The sequence below is a fragment of the Phocoena sinus genome, chromosome 21 (genome assembly GCF_008692025.1).
Source record: "Phocoena sinus isolate mPhoSin1 chromosome 21, mPhoSin1.pri, whole genome shotgun sequence".
Lineage (NCBI taxonomy): Eukaryota > Metazoa > Chordata > Mammalia > Artiodactyla > Phocoenidae > Phocoena > Phocoena sinus.
Genome location: NC_045783.1, coordinates 31,444,715 through 31,461,912, shown reverse-complemented (window position 1 = coordinate 31,461,912; position 17,198 = coordinate 31,444,715). Strand labels below are relative to the sequence as shown.

Sequence of the window (17,198 nt, the reverse complement as noted above, 5' to 3'; positions counted from 1 at the left end):
AATATCACTTATACTTACTCCAAAGTGAATAAAGTGCTGAGATACAAGTCTAACAAAAGATGCACAATGCCTGTATCTTGAAAATTATAAAATGCTGATGATAGAAATCAATAAGCACTTAAATAATTGAAGAGGCTTAGCATATTCATGGATTGGAAGATTCAATGTAGTAAAGATATTCGTCCTTCCCAAATTAAACTATAGCTTTAACACAATTCTTATTAAATTTCTGAAAAGTTTTTTGTTGTCTCATATAAGTATATTTTACAATCTATATGGAAAAGTGCAGGGCTAAACTAGAATAGCTAAAACTGTATTTTGAAAGAAAAATAAAATGAGAAGAATCACTCTGCTTGTTATGAAAGCTTACTGAATTGCTGAAGTAATCAAGAGAATATGATACTGGTGGATGGACAGACATGCAGATTAATTTAACAATCTAGGCAACCCAAAAATAGACCCACAAAAATATACCCAATTTATTTTTGACCAAAGTACCAAAAAAAGAACCTCAACCTAAACCTCACATGTTATAAAATAAACTTAAAATTAAACAAAGACTTAAATGTAAAGCACAATATTATACATTTTTAGAAAAAAAACTGGGAGAATATCTTCATGACCTATGTTTAGATGAAGGGTTTTTAGACTTGACACAAAAAGCATGCTCTATGAAAGGATAAATTGACATCATGAAAATCAAAAGCTTTTGCTCTGTTAAAGTCTGTGAAGAGGGTACAAAAAAAGCTACAGGAGAAAATATTTGCTTTTCCATATGAGTTTCTCCATCACGTACCTTGCTTCAGCAAAGCAAGCAATCTGAGAAGGCAGGAGAAAGACAGAGAGAGAGAATGCAAAACAGAAGTCACTGTCTTTTTAAAATTAATCTTGTAAGTGACATTCCATAACCCTGCCATACTGTCTTTCTCAGAAGCCAGTCACTGTATCCAGAGCACACACAAAGGAAGAGGATTACACTGGGGTGTGAATACCAGGAAGTGGGAGCATTGGAGCATTTTAGAAGCTGTCGACCACAAGAAGCAAGTTTCCAAGGGAATAAAATTGCTGAACACAGATATAAGGACTAGCTAATTGAGTAACCATTTTAGGGTTTTGTTTTATTTTTAATCCAGCAAGTAAGTACTAAATGCCATTTACATGAAACACACTGACTTACAACTGCTGCCTTGTGTTTTCTGAACTGTGTGCACTCATACTTCCAGACTGACTCACTATGCCTCTGAACCATTTGTGTTCTCCCTTTATTTTTTGACTACATGAATAGTACTACATGTATGTATCAGCATAAGCTTATACATCACTATAACTGTGGTCTCCCAGTACAGACGTCTTGTTTGGTTCTCCCAAATTTCTCACACTTATATTTTGACCATACACGTAAGCGGAAGAAATATGAAAGCTCGATTATGTTTCTTTGTGAAGCAGGAAAAATTAAAAACTCAAAATTAGAATTTTATGATTTAAAACCATCAGAATTCAAAGACCTAAAGAAAAAATCACCTGTCAGTTAGTGGAATCTTGTGCTTAAAAACACATTTTCTCACATTAGGACTGATGACAGATTAACCCAAAAATCAATGTGATTAGATAACTGAGGCTTAGTTTAATTATCTTTTCAATATCATATGGGAAATAAGTGGCAGCACCAGGTTCAAGTCCATTTTGTATGATTGTGATAGTCATCATGGAATATAGTGTCTGATAATTACAGAATTTAGCACAGATAAAGATAAGTGAACATGTTTTGTTACCATTTGTGAACCACACACAGTGCCATCAGCCACATAGGCATAATCTCTTCCACCAGATCTCACTGATGACCCAATAGTTATGCATACATGTCCTTGAGTAGATGAATAAACTGCAGATCGAACATCACTTTTGTAAGTATTATTATGTGGCCAAACACAAGCCAATTTTCCACAAAGAACATCCCTGGAAAGGGAAAGCAAAAAATGTCTTATCATGTTGTCTTTTAATGAAACAAAGTTTTAAATAAGTATTGTATTACATAAACTGTAATATGTTATTTAATTGATAGTAAAAAACCAGAAAAATGCCACAATGACATTATTTTATGGTGCACAGCTAAATGTGAAACAATTAATTAGCACTGTAGCAGAACTGAAAACTACACACTGAACTCAAATGTTCAGACCTGCCTTCATTTCCTATTTTAGAACTCAGTTGGGAAAATTCATCACCTGCTCCCACTTTGCTAAAGCTTGACTAGTCTTCCTATTTCTCACCTAACATTTGTTGACAGTGGCTGACTTCATCTATTTACACTTTGTGTATCTTTTGAGCCCCTTCTGATTATGCTCATGGTACCTGCCATGATCTTTAGTCAGTAAATCTATTTAGTACACAGACACTCCGTTTCAATCCCAGGATTTTTCCAACCTGCTGATATTTCCAGTCATTCTGCATTCCTCTCTTGAGAATTCAGAAACTTTTAGATCCCATTTTTTGGCATAAGCATACCGAAGTTTATTCCATAAGCAGTTTATTTAGCCATTTATAATCTATCATTGGGTAGAACGCTGGCTTGTCTAAGAGACTTCCAATATTCCTAGTTTATGCCCTGGAAAATCATCGATGTCACTTCTTGCTCTTGGAATCACTCAAATCTATCAGTTCTTATCCTCCGTGGAAACAACGATTCTTAGTTATTGATATGTGTCTATGGAGCATGCCATTATTATCTCTCCAAAAGCCTTCCCTTTAGAAATTTCATCCACTGGTCCTAAAAGACCATGGGGGGCTTTTTTCTTTTCTTTTCTTTTCTTTTTTTTTGCCTTGTGGCTTGCAGGATTTTAGCTCCCTGAGCAGGGATTGAACCCACACCCTCTGCAGTGAAAGCACAAACTCCTAACCACTGGACCAACAGGGAATTCTCCATGGGGTGGCTCTTTAAAATCACAGGGATTGGGCTTCCCTGGTGGCGCAGTGGTTGAGAGTCCGCCTGCCGATGCAGGGGACACGGTTTCGTGCCCCGGTCCGGGAAGATCCCATGTGCCGCGGAGCGGCTGGGCCCGTGAGCCATGGCCGCTGGGCCTGCGCGTCCGGAGCCTGTGCTCCGCACCGGGAGAGGCCACAACAGTGAGAGGCCCGCGTACCGCAAAAAAAAAAAAAAAAAAAAAAAAATCACAGGGATTAGCTTAATAGCATCAAGAAGTGAAGATTGAAATGAGAGTGGGGATTCAATATCCAAATCTCTTTCCCAGTTTTTCTCCCCTCCAGCTTAATTTTTCTAGGTTTTCAGATCGAAATAATTCTTTTGATGGTTGCTCTATTCTTTTTCTATGGAATACATCTTAAACCAATTTTGCATGGTAGGTCTTTTTCTAGTCTGGCTATTGAAATACAAACTCTTCCTCCAAAGTCTGTTCTTTCAAAATTTGCATTATGGTTGAGTTCTTGGAACTGGCACAATCTGCTTAAAGCAGATGAATTGAGCTACTGAATTCCAGTCTCATCTAGTGATTTTATTTTGGGAAAATTCATGTACTATTATCATCTCAGATGAAGTCCAGATAAGTCATGCCTGCTAAGTTTCACAGTTCCTTCCACCTTTCCTTTTCCTTCTTCCATAGTAGTCTTAGACCAAGGATGGCACACATGCCTCTGGCCATCAGAGAGAGATTAAGTGTGGCTGATTTACCACCATCTCCTGTCTCTGTTGGCATCCACTGTGGTGTAACTCAGTCTGCCTGATCACTGGTGCTCTCAGTTGGTATCTAACAAAGTGTGGCTGATTATACTTTGTCTTTTAGAGATAATCAGGGTCTCTTCATGAGATCTCACTTCAGTCATTCATTCATTCATTCATTTTGTGATTCCAGAGCTCCTCTTTTAATCCATTAGTCCTCCTGTGTTGGGGCATGTGGGAAATTCTGCATTCTCTGCACGTCATACTTAACCCATAGTAAACTCATGTGGAGGCAGGTGGTGGAGGACACTTAGTCCCATTGAACTCGACACCTTCTTCGGCCATTTATAATCTTCATAAAGGAACCAAGTTGTTTTTCAACCATGCTGAGTGTGGTGCTTACCTAAGGATTTTTCAGTTTTTCTGACTGTGTCCTGGAGGTTAAAGAAAGTCCTACTTCTCCCTGGATCGCTTGACTTTAACTGAGTCTTTTTATATTCTCTTCCCACTCTCTTAGTTCTTGAAGTTGGCTCTGTTACTATTCTTTAAACCACTTCCAGGTATAATCACCAGCAAAAAACGGTACCTATGTGTAAAACTTGATGAGTTTGGGGATAAGGACACGCCCATGAAATTACTAGCATCATCAAGGACATAAACATATCCATCACTTCCCAAAGTTTCCTCCTGCCCTTTGTATTATAATTATTATTATTTTGTGTGTGCTAAGAACAATTAACAAAAGATCTACCTTCTTGGAAAAGTTTAAGTATACAATGACATATTTTTAAAGCTATGGGAACTAAGCTATATAGTAGATCTCCAGAACTGATTTATCTGCTACTGTCATTTTCTAGCTTTATTGGGGTATAATTGAAAATAAAATTATGTTATTTAAAGTGTACAAAGTGATGATTTGATACATGTATACACTGTGAAATGATTCACCCCACTGAGTGAATTAGCACATTCTTCATTTCACTTATTTATCCCATTTTTGTGTGTGAATATGTTTAAGTTCTACTCTCTTAGCAAATTTCATTTATGCAATAATTATATAATAATTGTATTGTATGATTATATAACAATTATATAGTGTTATCAACTATAGTCACCATGTTATACATTAGATCCTCAGGACTTATTCATCTTATAACTGAAAGTTTGTACCCTTTTACCAACTTCTCCCTAGTTTCCACTGGCAACAGATTTTCTACTCTGTGTTTCTACCAGTTCATTATATTTTATTTTGAATACACATATAGTTGATACTATTCCGTATTTGACTTTCTTTGTGTGTCTCATCTCACTTAGCATACTGCCCCACAGATTCATCCCTGTTGTCACAAATGTCAGGACTTCCATCTTTTTTAAAGCTGAATATTCCATTGCCTGTATTCCACATTTTTGATCCATCCATCCCTTGATGGACACTCATTGTTTCCATACTTTGGCTATTGCTGGATCATAAAGTAGTTGTATTTTTAATTTCCATACTGTTTTCCATAGTGGCTGTACCAACTTACATTCCCACAGTGTACAAGCGTTCCCTTTTCTTCCACATCCTTGCCAGTATTTGTTATCTCTTGTCTTTTGATGATAGCTGTCTCAACAGGTGTGAGGTGATATCTCATTGTGGTTTTGACTTGCATGGTCCTCATCATTAGTGACGTAAAGCACCTTTTCGTGTACTTATTGGTCATTTGTATTTTTTTGTGGGGGGGGAATGTCTATTTGGGTCCTCTGCTCATTTTTAATAAAGATTATCATTATCATTTTTAAAATATTTTTTGCTATTGATATGTAAGTGTTCCTTGTATGTTTTGGATATTAACCCCTTATTAGATATGTGATTTGCAAATATTGTCTCCCATTCCCTTTCATTTTGTGGATGGTCTCCAGTGCTAAGCAGAAGCTTTTTAGTTTGACGTAGTCCTAGCTGTCTAATTTTTCTTTTGTTGCTTTTGCTTTTGGTGCCTATCCAAAAAATCATTGCCAAGACCAATGTCAAGAAGCTTATCTCCTAGATTTTCTTCTAGAAGTTTTACAGCTTCAGGTCTTACATTCAAGTGCTTTTTATCTTCCACTTTGAGATGATTGTTGTATATGGTGTAAGACAGAGGTCCAGTTCAACTTTTTTTTTCCTGTGGCAATACGGTTTTCCCTACACCATTTATTGGAAAGTCTATTCTTTACCCATTTTATAATCTTGACCCCTTTGTTGAAAATTAACTCACTGTGTATGTATGTGTTTGTTTCTAGGCTATTCTGTTTCATTGATATATCTCAGTTTTATGCCAGTATAATGCTCTTTTGATTATTACAGCTGTATTATATTAAATAGAAGTGACAAGAGAAGGCATTATTGTCTTTTTCTTAATCTTAGGGGTGATACTCCCAGCTTTTACTGTTAAGTACACTATTAACTGTGGGTTTGCCATATATAACTTTCATTATGTCAAGGTACAGTCTTTCTACTCTAATATGTTGAGAGTTATTATATCGAAAGGATGTTGAAATTTTTCAAATGCTTTTTCTGTACCTACTGAGATGACCATATGATTTTTATCCTTCATTTTATTAATGTGGTGTATCACATTCATTGATGTGTGGATATTGAACCATCCTTGCATCCCTGGGATATTTCCTACTGGATCATGGTGTATGTTCTTTTCAAAGTACTGTTAAATTTGTTATTAAAAAAATTTTTTTTTGCATCTATGTTCATCAGGGATATTGGCCTGTTATTTCTCTTCTTGAAATGTCCTTGTCTGTCTTTGGTATTAGGGTAACACTAGCCTTGTAAAAAGAGTTTGGAAGTGTTCTTTTCTAATTTTTGGAAGACTTTCACAAGAATTTGTTAATTCTTTTTTTAAATGTTTGGTAGAATTCCCCAGTGGACTTGTCTGTTGGGAGATTTTCAATTGCCAGTTCAATCACCTTATTTGCTATTGGTCTGTTCAGATTGTCTGTATAGTAGATATAGTATATCCAGTATTTCTCCCTACAGGGAAAAACTGGGTAATGGGCATTTTTGCCTGCTTCTTATGTACTGGGCCTGGGGGTATAGCAGCAGAGTGTGTATGTGTAGGGGTGTCCCTGTGTCCATTAAGAAGTGCTTATTTGATTTCTACAATAAATGGGACTCATTAATGGAAGTGCCATTGATTAACAGTGCCAACCTGTTTGGAAGCCTGTTTCTTGGGTGTTAACCGCAAAAGCTGTGGTGCAGACATGTGTACAAGCTTCCAGCAGAAGATACTGGTGATTTGAATTAGGCTACAGGGAGATGCTGGAGGAGGAGGCTGCTGGCATTCCTGGTCCCTGGGCAGGATCAAAGGCAGGCCTTAGAAGCTTTTTAAATTAGAAGGCTGATTCTCAGTCAATAGCTTTTAAAGCATGCACACAGACCCCTTTCCCGGTAAGACTGGAGATGGGCATTTTTGTCTGCTCCTTCTGTGCTGAACCCTGGGGGCATATTTGTGAATGGAAGTCCCTTTGGCTATCAGAGCAAGGTGACTTGGGGATCTGACCCTCAGGCAGCAGTGCAAAAGCTGGGGTGTAGAAATGTGTACAAGTTCTTTATAGGGAGATACTGGTGACTTGGAGTGGGCTACAAAGGGATTGCAGGGAAAGTGTCTATCAGTTTCTCCAGTCTCTGGGGAAGATTGCAGTCAGCTCCTAGATGTGTGCTAAATTAGAAACCTGACCTTCAGGTAGCAACCTTCTTAGTATGCAGATGGAAAGCCTTTCAGGGAAAGACTAGGAGACGGGTGATTTCATCTGTTCCCTCTGCACTGAGCCCACTTTCTACCTTCAGTAAGAAATATTAAATTTCTCTTAGTCTAGTCTCCTTACTAACACACTAGAAGGGAAAAAAATAAGAAAAAAGAGAACTGAATTGCATAGAAGGAAAATACACATAATGTTATTTGAAAATATTCTCCAGATATACGATTTACTGTCCACTACTATTTAGTGTCTCTTGACAAGAAATATATAATTTTTATAACTCAATGAAACAATCATTTTCTATATACGTACTTCTGTTCACAAGGTAATGGTTGGGAGTTTTTAAAACCACAGTTTCCAAGACTATTACGCAGAGAATTAACTTCTTCAAAACAGGCAAATGGAGCACCTTGAGCACCTTAAAATGAAAATATGTCCTAAATTATTATTCTTGATGCAAGTAAAACATTTGTCAATAAAATACTAATGAAACTCATTGCATAAGCAAAAAAAATCATGGTCTTGATCATGCTATTTTTTTTTTTTTGTCCCTGTGTGTTCCCTGTCAATGCAAGTGGAAAGAAACAATTGTCTTATCTGACAGAAAATAGAAAATTATTACATCTATTGTAGTAAATTATGTTATGGTTAAAAATAATTTGCTGACCCCTCCCTGTGGGAATGCATCCTTCCTAGTCTAATGTACCTCGGGCTTGACCTTGTAACTTGCTCTGCTTAAAGAAATGAGAGATTTGAGATGTCAGTTGGGGCAAAACCGTCAGAACTAGTAGATTGAGTGCCATATTCCCTTTTTTTTCTCTGATGGGGGACAAGCAATGTTTCAAGTAGAGGCTCATCAGTCAGTATGGGTGTCATAGCGAAGAGTAAGTGTATTAGATATGGAAATCGCAGAGGTTTGAGGTTCATTTCCATTTCAACAAACACAGGAATTGATATGTAGATGTGTAATTCTACTGCAAAATATGCCTAAAATGTGGCATTGTAGTTGAAGCCTGGCAGTAGGGGGCAAGAAGGAGAGTAATGCACGCTGTGCAATGCTGAAACTTCTGGAGAATGTGTCTTGGTTACTCTTGGCTGAATGTGACCAGATGGTACAAATACTCAAGAGAGAGATAAGGGAAACTCAGATAAGAATCAGTTATTTCAGAAACGGTAATAAAAAGAAATAGAGAAACTTCAGAAACGTGTCCACCCTACAGGCACTGGGGTGGAGGATGACGGATGCTGGCTGCTGTAACCTGGCTAAGTCATTGTGTCTATGTGATTGTTCTGTGTCTAATCCATGGTGGGTGCTTCTCTGGTGGGTATTAACCTGGTGGATTAATACAAAGATCTTCACATTTTTTGTTCATGTCCATGTGTCTATCCACTTACTTCTATCCCAGAACTCTTGGCTCTAATCTTCCAATCTTCCAACATCCAGGCTTCCCACCGGCCTGCTTGGCCCTTTGTCACTGCCCACGGGTACCCCCCTGATCCAAACTCTGGCCATTTCTCCTTCATGGGAAATGGATGACCACGTGGTCAAAATCTTTTAAGGCATCCTCCCAAGTGAGGCTGCAGTGTGGCTACTGTCTTTTTTCAACTTATAACCAGTACTGAGCCAACACACCTGTATAAACAAGGCTGGGCTTTTTCCTCCTGCATCTGCTGCCCATGATGAGAGCCCATGTATCTGCTGGTCAGAGCCGAGGAAGAAGCAAAGGTGGAAGAGGGTAGAAAGACATACTGATCTAGATTTCCTGTTCATGAATTTGTCTTCTGCCCTCTCTTTTTCCTGAGCTTGAATCCAGATGAACGAATGACTTCTATCTATTGAACCGTCTAACTCAGTGGATTTGACATAACTGAGCTTATGATGCATAGTTCTCAACAATTGGTCACTTGATGTCCGAAAACCAGGTTTTTTACCTCTACAGGGGCCGGTAGTGTGCCCAGAGTTGTTCTGTCATATTGGTATAATTTTCCAGTTTAGATGGCACAGCTCTGCTCTAGAACCCCAGGGAACTGCATTGTTATTCTCCCGAGAGGCCTGGTAGAAGCCCCACACGGCATTTTTCTTTTTCTCATAACCCACACTTCTGGTATTGGATTTCTCTGTTTTATGATTAAAAATGCAGGGCTGTCTGCACTGCAGCTTGGATATGCTGCAGAGGCCTTTCCTGTTTTTACCTCCCTCGATATTAGCAATGTTTCAGGTCAACCAGTAAATGGAATCAAGCGGCACTTCCCCATCTACTGTCTCGAGAACACACAGAGGCCTACCAGGTACTGGACTTGTTTCTCTGTCATATGAAATGCAAGATACATACAGTTTGTCTTCTACTTTGTAGAGGGTGTCAGGTCATGCCTCTGATCACTGGACTCCTAAAATTTTACTCATGTGATGGGTTCCTAAATATTTCTTGAGTCTTAGCTCCTGCCCCTCGTAGTACATGCATTTTACCTAGTCCTCCAACGTTCTAGCAACACTTTGCTTATTTAGCCGGGTTAATACAAAAATCAATGATAAGGTGGATCAAAGTGACATTTTCTGGGATGTCCAAATCTCTTCAACTACATTATGACTGAAGGCAGGAGAGAGTAAACACAGCCCTGGAGCAAAACCCTAAATTAAAGACATGTGAATTCCATGTGAATGCAAACTGCTTCTAATTCCCTTTGCAGATAGGAATAGGAAAGAATATATTTGCCAAATCAATGGCTATACTCCTACCACATATTGGAGGTCACGCTGATCTGCTCTAGCATAGACACCACACTGGCAGCGCGGGTGCGTTACTTAATCTACTACTTGCCTGCATTTGCAATAGATTACTATTATCTTCCAGGGACCATCTGGTTTCTGCAGGGTCAACTTAATGACCCAACTGGGTCATTAAATGTAGATATTATATAGCCAACCACGTCTGCATCCTTTAGATCTTTAAGGGAAGCAATAATTCCTGGAAAGGCTATCTCCATGGCCTTACCAAACAGACCAAGGAGCTAATGATGGCACTGCACAAAATACCATCATGTCAACCCCAATGATACACTCTAGGACTGAGAAAGGATTACCAAATGGACTTGTGGACCTGGTGGACCCATTATAAACTGAAACTTGGCATGGACTCTATTTGTTCTCTGACCCCTCAAAGTCCCTGCTCTCACAGAGAGACCATGATGAAACTGGGTTTCCAGGTACACACGCCAAATCGGACCTTGCCCTCCAGTTTCCAAAATGCTTGGTTATTTCCCTTTCCCCAGTGAACAAACCCCTGATTAAATGGTTGTAGGTCCCATTTGGGGGTGCACTAGGAGAACTGTTCACATGTATATTTGCCAAAGTGTTGTGTGGTTTTCCTTCTGGGCTTTTTAGTGCCCATTCAGCCAATGGTTCTGAAAACTGGCAAAGACAAATAACATTTTCAAATACAAATGAGCCTTAAAAAAGCAAAAAAAATGAAACAACCAAATAAAAAGTAACATCCTAAAAACACAGCATACAGAAAATCGCACTGACCTGTCATTTATGAGAGATCATAGCTCTGCAGCTCTGGCTAAAATTTGGTTAAGTCAACTAATCTGAAACTTGTTACTAAAGACAAGTTTCAAATAATTAGAAAGACAATACGAATCACATACCATGTATTTGGTACAGACTATAAACCTTGTATTACAACAGCTGGACAAATAACTGAAATTTGGTGTTATACTACCTTTACTCAATTAGCAAATGATTATATTTGAATGTCAGTAATTTTGATCTATTCAAATTTAATTTAATTCTTCTAAAAATACAAAATCATGTTGGAGTATTATGAATAATGACTGTCTAAAAAGCAAGCATATATGCATGAGTCATGCATACATGCATGAGCTTTTGAGTTAGTCTCAAAAACTGTTTAAAAAGCAAAATATAAAAATGAATTTTGATCAGTTGCCTAAGACTACTGTTATCCTAGCAGTTCTTCCGTGAGGAAATATGATTATATGTGAATGAAATTCACTCTGAACTTTTAAAGTTTCAGGCCATTAAAATTAGATTATGAATGTGTAAAATAAAAGGAAATGAAGTAAACTTTCAGAATCTACTGACTTGCCATTCCAATCTCTATATACATAAATACAGCTCCTAATTTGAGCTGTAAACATGGATTTTTGCCCAGGTAGCTAAAACCAAAAATCAAATTATGAGGAAAGGAATGTACAATATTATCCTAGAAAATCTGAAACACTCCTACAAAAACTAACCTTCTTTCATTCCAAGTTAATCTTTATTGACCTTGTGATTCAGGTTCTTCCACTTCTAGAGTTGTGTGATATGTATTATTTCCTACAGAGGGATCCAAATTTAAGGCAAAAGAAATATGTAAGACAGGCCCCTCCAAGCCTCCGCCCAGGTGCCCTGGGACCTGGCACCTCCCATCAGTGGGCCAATGCCAGACCCAGGACCCCACAGGCCTTGCAGTCCACCCAGAGGGTACCCTTTGAGCATACAGCTCCGGAGAACAGAAGGGAGTGTGCTGCTGGGCCCCAGAGAAAGTGTGTGACAAAATGTAACCAACCCACCTAATACATAGAAATAAAAACAGAGAATCAGGCAAAATGAGGCAAAGAAGGAATATGTTCCCCCAGAAGAAGAACAAAACAAAGTGGAGATAAGCAGTCTTCTTGATAAAAGAGTTCAAGGTAATGATCATATTAATACTAATATTAATTTTAATTTTAACACTTAACTTTGTGTTGGAAAACTGTCAAGTCACAGTGGAAGATAATGTTTCTAAAACTCAAATTTTTAGTTGAAAGTCTGAGTTTTACCCTTAGCAACAAATTCTGCCAGTTGTTTTCCTTGAAGTCACAGGCTCACCTCACTCATTTTTGATAAAGTGTCTGCCAAACACTCAACTCTTATAAACATAGTTTGTCTCAATTATGATTTTAAGTAAAAATGGTGTTCCATGACACAAGTGGCTAGTTCAGCTCACAAATCAACCAACTGCACAGGTGCTTTCCCACGTCCTCCCGTATGCAACAGAAGTGCTTTTTGTATCCTTCCCACGTATCATGCAGAATATTAAGACGATAAGATGCACTCAGAACTGAGGCTTAATAAAATTACTAATTTCTACTGCTTCATCAAAGACAAGAAAAAGAGAAATATATAAGAAAGAGCGATACCTTTTCCAAGTATCTTGGCACACTGGTTATCGGTAGTTTGGCATCGTCCATTGTAACAGTATGCAGTTCCCAACCTGCACAATTGGCCGTTCATTGCATACGTGTCAGGAATGCAATTACTGGAAGTCCCATTGCAATACTCGGTAAAATCACACTCTTGATCAACACTTTTTCTACAGGGAGTGCCTGCTACTGATATCTAGGAGGAAAATGAAAATCATGTCCCGTGAATGGCTATTCTCAATTACTTACTGAAGAGAAAATGAGGTGTGTCTGATTATTGATAGCTGAGGGAATAACAGAGACCGAAGGCTGAGTAGGAAAAGGCAGGTGCAGTATTCATGATGAAGCCTGAAGAAAAGTAACTGTCTCAAAGGACAAAAGGACCCCTCCAACAGAGCTTTGTGTTCTACACTGAGAGGCCATCAGACTAACCAGCATTTGGAGGGAGACTACACAGATTAGTTTAAACATACTTGTTCCTCAAAATTGGAGAAACATTGCCTCTACCATTTTCTTCTTGGAGAGACCCAGGAGACAAACTAGCGGGTTTCATAGACACTACTATATTTAAAATAGATAACCAACAAGGACCTACTGTATAGCACAGGGAACTCTGCTCAATATTCTATACTAACCTAAATGGGAAAAGGATTTGAAAAATAAGACATATATGTATATATATAACTGAATCACTTTGCTGTACACCTGAAACTAACCCAGCATTGTAAATCAACTATAGTCCAATATAAAATAAAAATTAGAAAAAAACTACCTGGTTTCAATCTCTTGCTTGGACTTTTACTAGCTTATTTGTGTGGGCGAGACACATAATCCCTCATTTGTAAACTTAGGATGATAATCATTCCCTCATAAGGCTCTTGTTAGTATTAAACTGAATTAATGTAAAAACTGCTTAGAGCAACACATGGTAAACAATGTATGGAATAGCTATCGTCATCAGTGTCGTTGTCATCATTGTTATATTTATTATTATCTGAGAGCCAAAAGTCCTCCTTGCATAGCTCAGATAAAGAGTACATTTACGGTCATATTTTTATGCCCTGCTGACTAAATCAGTCATCCATTGCCTTCCATAGTGAAGTTCACCACGTCCAAATGCTGACCCAATATGTATGTTGAAGTCTCACACACACACACACACACACACACACACACTCACACTCTACAATCCAGTTTGATTGACTTAATACTTTACAGACTGAGACAAAGATGAGGAATAAATGAATGAAATGGCATCTTATAAAGGATGACATAAAAAAGAAACTCTTTCAACCTAGAATTCCATTTTTAAGAGATATATGTTTCAGGGCTTCCCTGGTGGCGCAGTGGTTGACAGTCTGCCTGCCGATGCAGGGGACACGGGTTCGTGTCCTGGTCCGGGAAGATCCCACATGCCGCGGACCGGCTAGGCCCGTGAGCCATGACCGCTGAGCCTGCGCATCCGGAGCCTGTGCTCCGCAACGGGAGAGGCCACAACAGTGAGAGGCCCGCGTACCGGAAAAAAAAAAAAAAAAAAAAAAAAAAATATATATATATATATATATATATATATATATATGTTTAAAAAATGAATGTGAAATAAAGATTTTCCTAGGCAAATAATAACTGAGAGAACTGATTCAGCAGACAGAAATTACAAGGAATAGTAAAGAGAGGTCTTCAGACACAAGGAGTATGGTACTAAACAGAAATTTACAGAAGAAAATAAAGAGACCCAGAAAATGGAACAAATGATGTTAATTATAAAATTCTGTTTTCCTCATCTTACTTGCTCTAAAAAAATAAGACTATATAAAGCAAAGAGAGTAACAATGTATTTTGTGTTTATAGTATGTAGGAGTGTTCTTTTATATAAAATCCATTCTCTATACATGAGGTGGTGTATTACATGAAACCAGACTCTGATCAAAGATTTGTAAACTCTGGGACAACCAATAAAATGATTTTTAAAGTTTAAATAATAAACCAGTAGCAAAGATAAAATGGAATCATATGTTGTATAGTTTTAGAATTTATATTTAGTTTGCAGACCAATGGTAAGGCTCATGAACGGCTATTGGGAATTCAAAATAGTATAGCCATTTTGGAATACAGGTTTTCAGTTTCCTATAAAATTCCATAGACACTTACTATATGACCCAGCCATTTCACTTATAGGTATCTATCTAAGTGAAAAAAAACCCCTCATATTCATACAAAATCTGCTTATAATATTTTTATAGGAGCTGTATTTTCACCACCCAAAACTAAAAACAACCCAAATGTCCCCAATTAGGGAATGTATTAACAAACTGTGGTGCTGCCTTAAAATACTTGCAATACTATTCAGCAGCAAAAAAGGAATGAATTACTGATAAATATAACATAAATGAAGCCCAAATGCACTATGCTAAGATACCTAATTACAGTGTTTACTCATATCATTCAATAAAATGTCAGTTGCTTTTGCAAAATTAGAGATGCAGAAAACAGATCTGACGTTACCAGGGTCTGTGGGTGGAGGTGTGAATTGACCAGAAAGGGGCATGGGGTGGGGGGTGGTGAGATTTGGAGGCAGCGGTGATGAAATCGCCTATCCTTTGTGGTGTTAGTTACAAGACTGAATATGTTTGTCATAATACTCAGAAGTATTCACTAAAAGAATTTTACTATAATAAAATATACCCTAATTGAAAAAATGGGCAAAAATAATATATGGGATTTTTATGTATATGTAATTTACCAGAACTGGAATTAAAATATTTTGCATTATGGAACTTGCTTTCTTATCCAAACATATGTCTTGAAGATCATAGCATATTACTGCACTCAATTTAGCCTGCATTTATTAACTCTTGTACAATTTACAATAATTTATGTAATCATTCCAATACCAGTAAATATTAAGTTTGCCTTTATGGTTTGCTATTGCAAATAATCCTGAAATTAATATTTTTTTCCTGAGCTTTCCACATATGGTCATGTTTCTAGGGTATATATATAAGAGAGAAACTCATGATGATGAATTAACTTGATAATTTATACTCTATTCAAAGATATGCAAAAATTGCTCAGGAAAGGAATTATAACAATTCAAAATTCCACAAACACTATGCAGAAAAGAGCTCTATCCCCATTTCTTAGACAATATCTGGCATTGTTGTTTTTAAGATTGCCATTTGGATGATACTGTGTTATCATTTTTATTTATGTTTATCTTAATTACTGCAGATGATCCGTGAACACATGGAGCAATTCTACTTTTCATTGTTGTAAATTGCCTGGGCACTCCCTTTGCCTGTGTGTGTGTGTGTGTGTGTGTGTGTGTGGTGTGTGATTCGACTTTTACTTATTAATGTGTGAAGGTTCTTTGCATATTCTCTATGCTACACATTTTGTTGGCTATGCATGTTATATTTTTTTAGTCATTTACCATTTATTTGACTTTACAATTGCATTGAGAGTTGATTTTTTTTTGTATAGCAGTGTATATGTTTATTCTACTCTTTATCTGATAAATTAGAAGATGGTAAACTGTGGTTTCAACATAATAGAATAATCAGTACTAATCTGAGATGCCTTCTCTATCTCATCGTAGGTGTCCTTATATACCTGTGGTTGTTTATGCACTCTTTACTTTGTTCCCCTGAATTATTTCTAGAGTCCTTCTATCAAGTCAATTAATATAGCCTTCTATTATCACAGTTCAATTTCCAACATAAATGTTGGAAACTTACCTCACATTTTGATGTACAGCATGATCCAGAACCACATTTTACTGAGCCTTTCAGTTTACATGTATTATAATCACAGCAGTTCTTAAACTGACATTCCTAAAATTTCATAAGAAGAAATGCTATTTTAGTTCAACCACTTAACAGTTCTTGTTTCTCAGCGTCTACTTAATACTCTCTTGTGTTCAACTTTTCAACTACACAATATACTTATATTCAGTGAAGCTTTACTATTTCTAGAATACCCAAAGGCACATACAACTATAAGAACTAAATAAATAACATCTAAAATAGTAGTTGATCATGTACATTTACTGCCGAAAATATTTGGTAATTAATTCATAAATTGCCAACATGGAAACATATCATCTGAATTCCTAAGAGGAAACTATCCCCAATTGTCTTTTTAGTAATTTGTTTAGTAAAGTTTCTCTTTGTGAATAAATAAAGCTAAAGTAGAGTTAGGCAATATATATAATAAAAATGCATTTAATATAGTAATCATGTGCCATGTTTTACTACAATGGAAATAAAAAAGGATATGTCAACATATGTATTTTTACAAGGTAAACGGCAGTTAGCTGTTACTCAAATTAGGTGATAATTTAAATAAAGTTAACCAACCAAAAAAAAATTTTTTTTAAGATGTTGCGAGTAGGAGTTAATTAATTAATTAATTAATTTTTGCTGTGTTGGGTCTTCGTTTCTGTGCGAGGGCTTTCTCTAGCTGTGGCAAGAGGGGGCCACTCTTCATCGTGGTGCGCGGGCCTCTCACTATCGCGGCCTCTCTTGTTGCGGAGCACAGGCTCCAGACGCGCAGGCTCAGTAGTTGCGGCTCAAGGGCCTAGTTGCTCCGCGGCATGTGGGATCCT

General features: G+C 37.3%; 1 protein-coding gene across 1 annotated transcript in view; it reads right to left on the bottom strand.

Moving 5' to 3' along the window:
• LOC116746624 (disintegrin and metalloproteinase domain-containing protein 18-like) overlaps nucleotides 1-17,198 on the bottom strand; it is an 87,370-nt gene that overhangs the window by 22,781 nt on the left and 47,391 nt on the right. The window contains exons 14-17 of the mRNA XM_032618127.1: nucleotides 16,330-16,425; nucleotides 12,590-12,788; nucleotides 7,718-7,823; nucleotides 1,773-1,956 (exon numbers count right to left, since the gene is read on the bottom strand). Of these exons, the coding sequence (XP_032474018.1) occupies nucleotides 1,773-1,956; nucleotides 7,718-7,823; nucleotides 12,590-12,788; nucleotides 16,330-16,425 (585 nt within the window). The remainder of the gene's footprint in view (nucleotides 1-1,772; nucleotides 1,957-7,717; nucleotides 7,824-12,589; nucleotides 12,789-16,329; nucleotides 16,426-17,198) is intronic.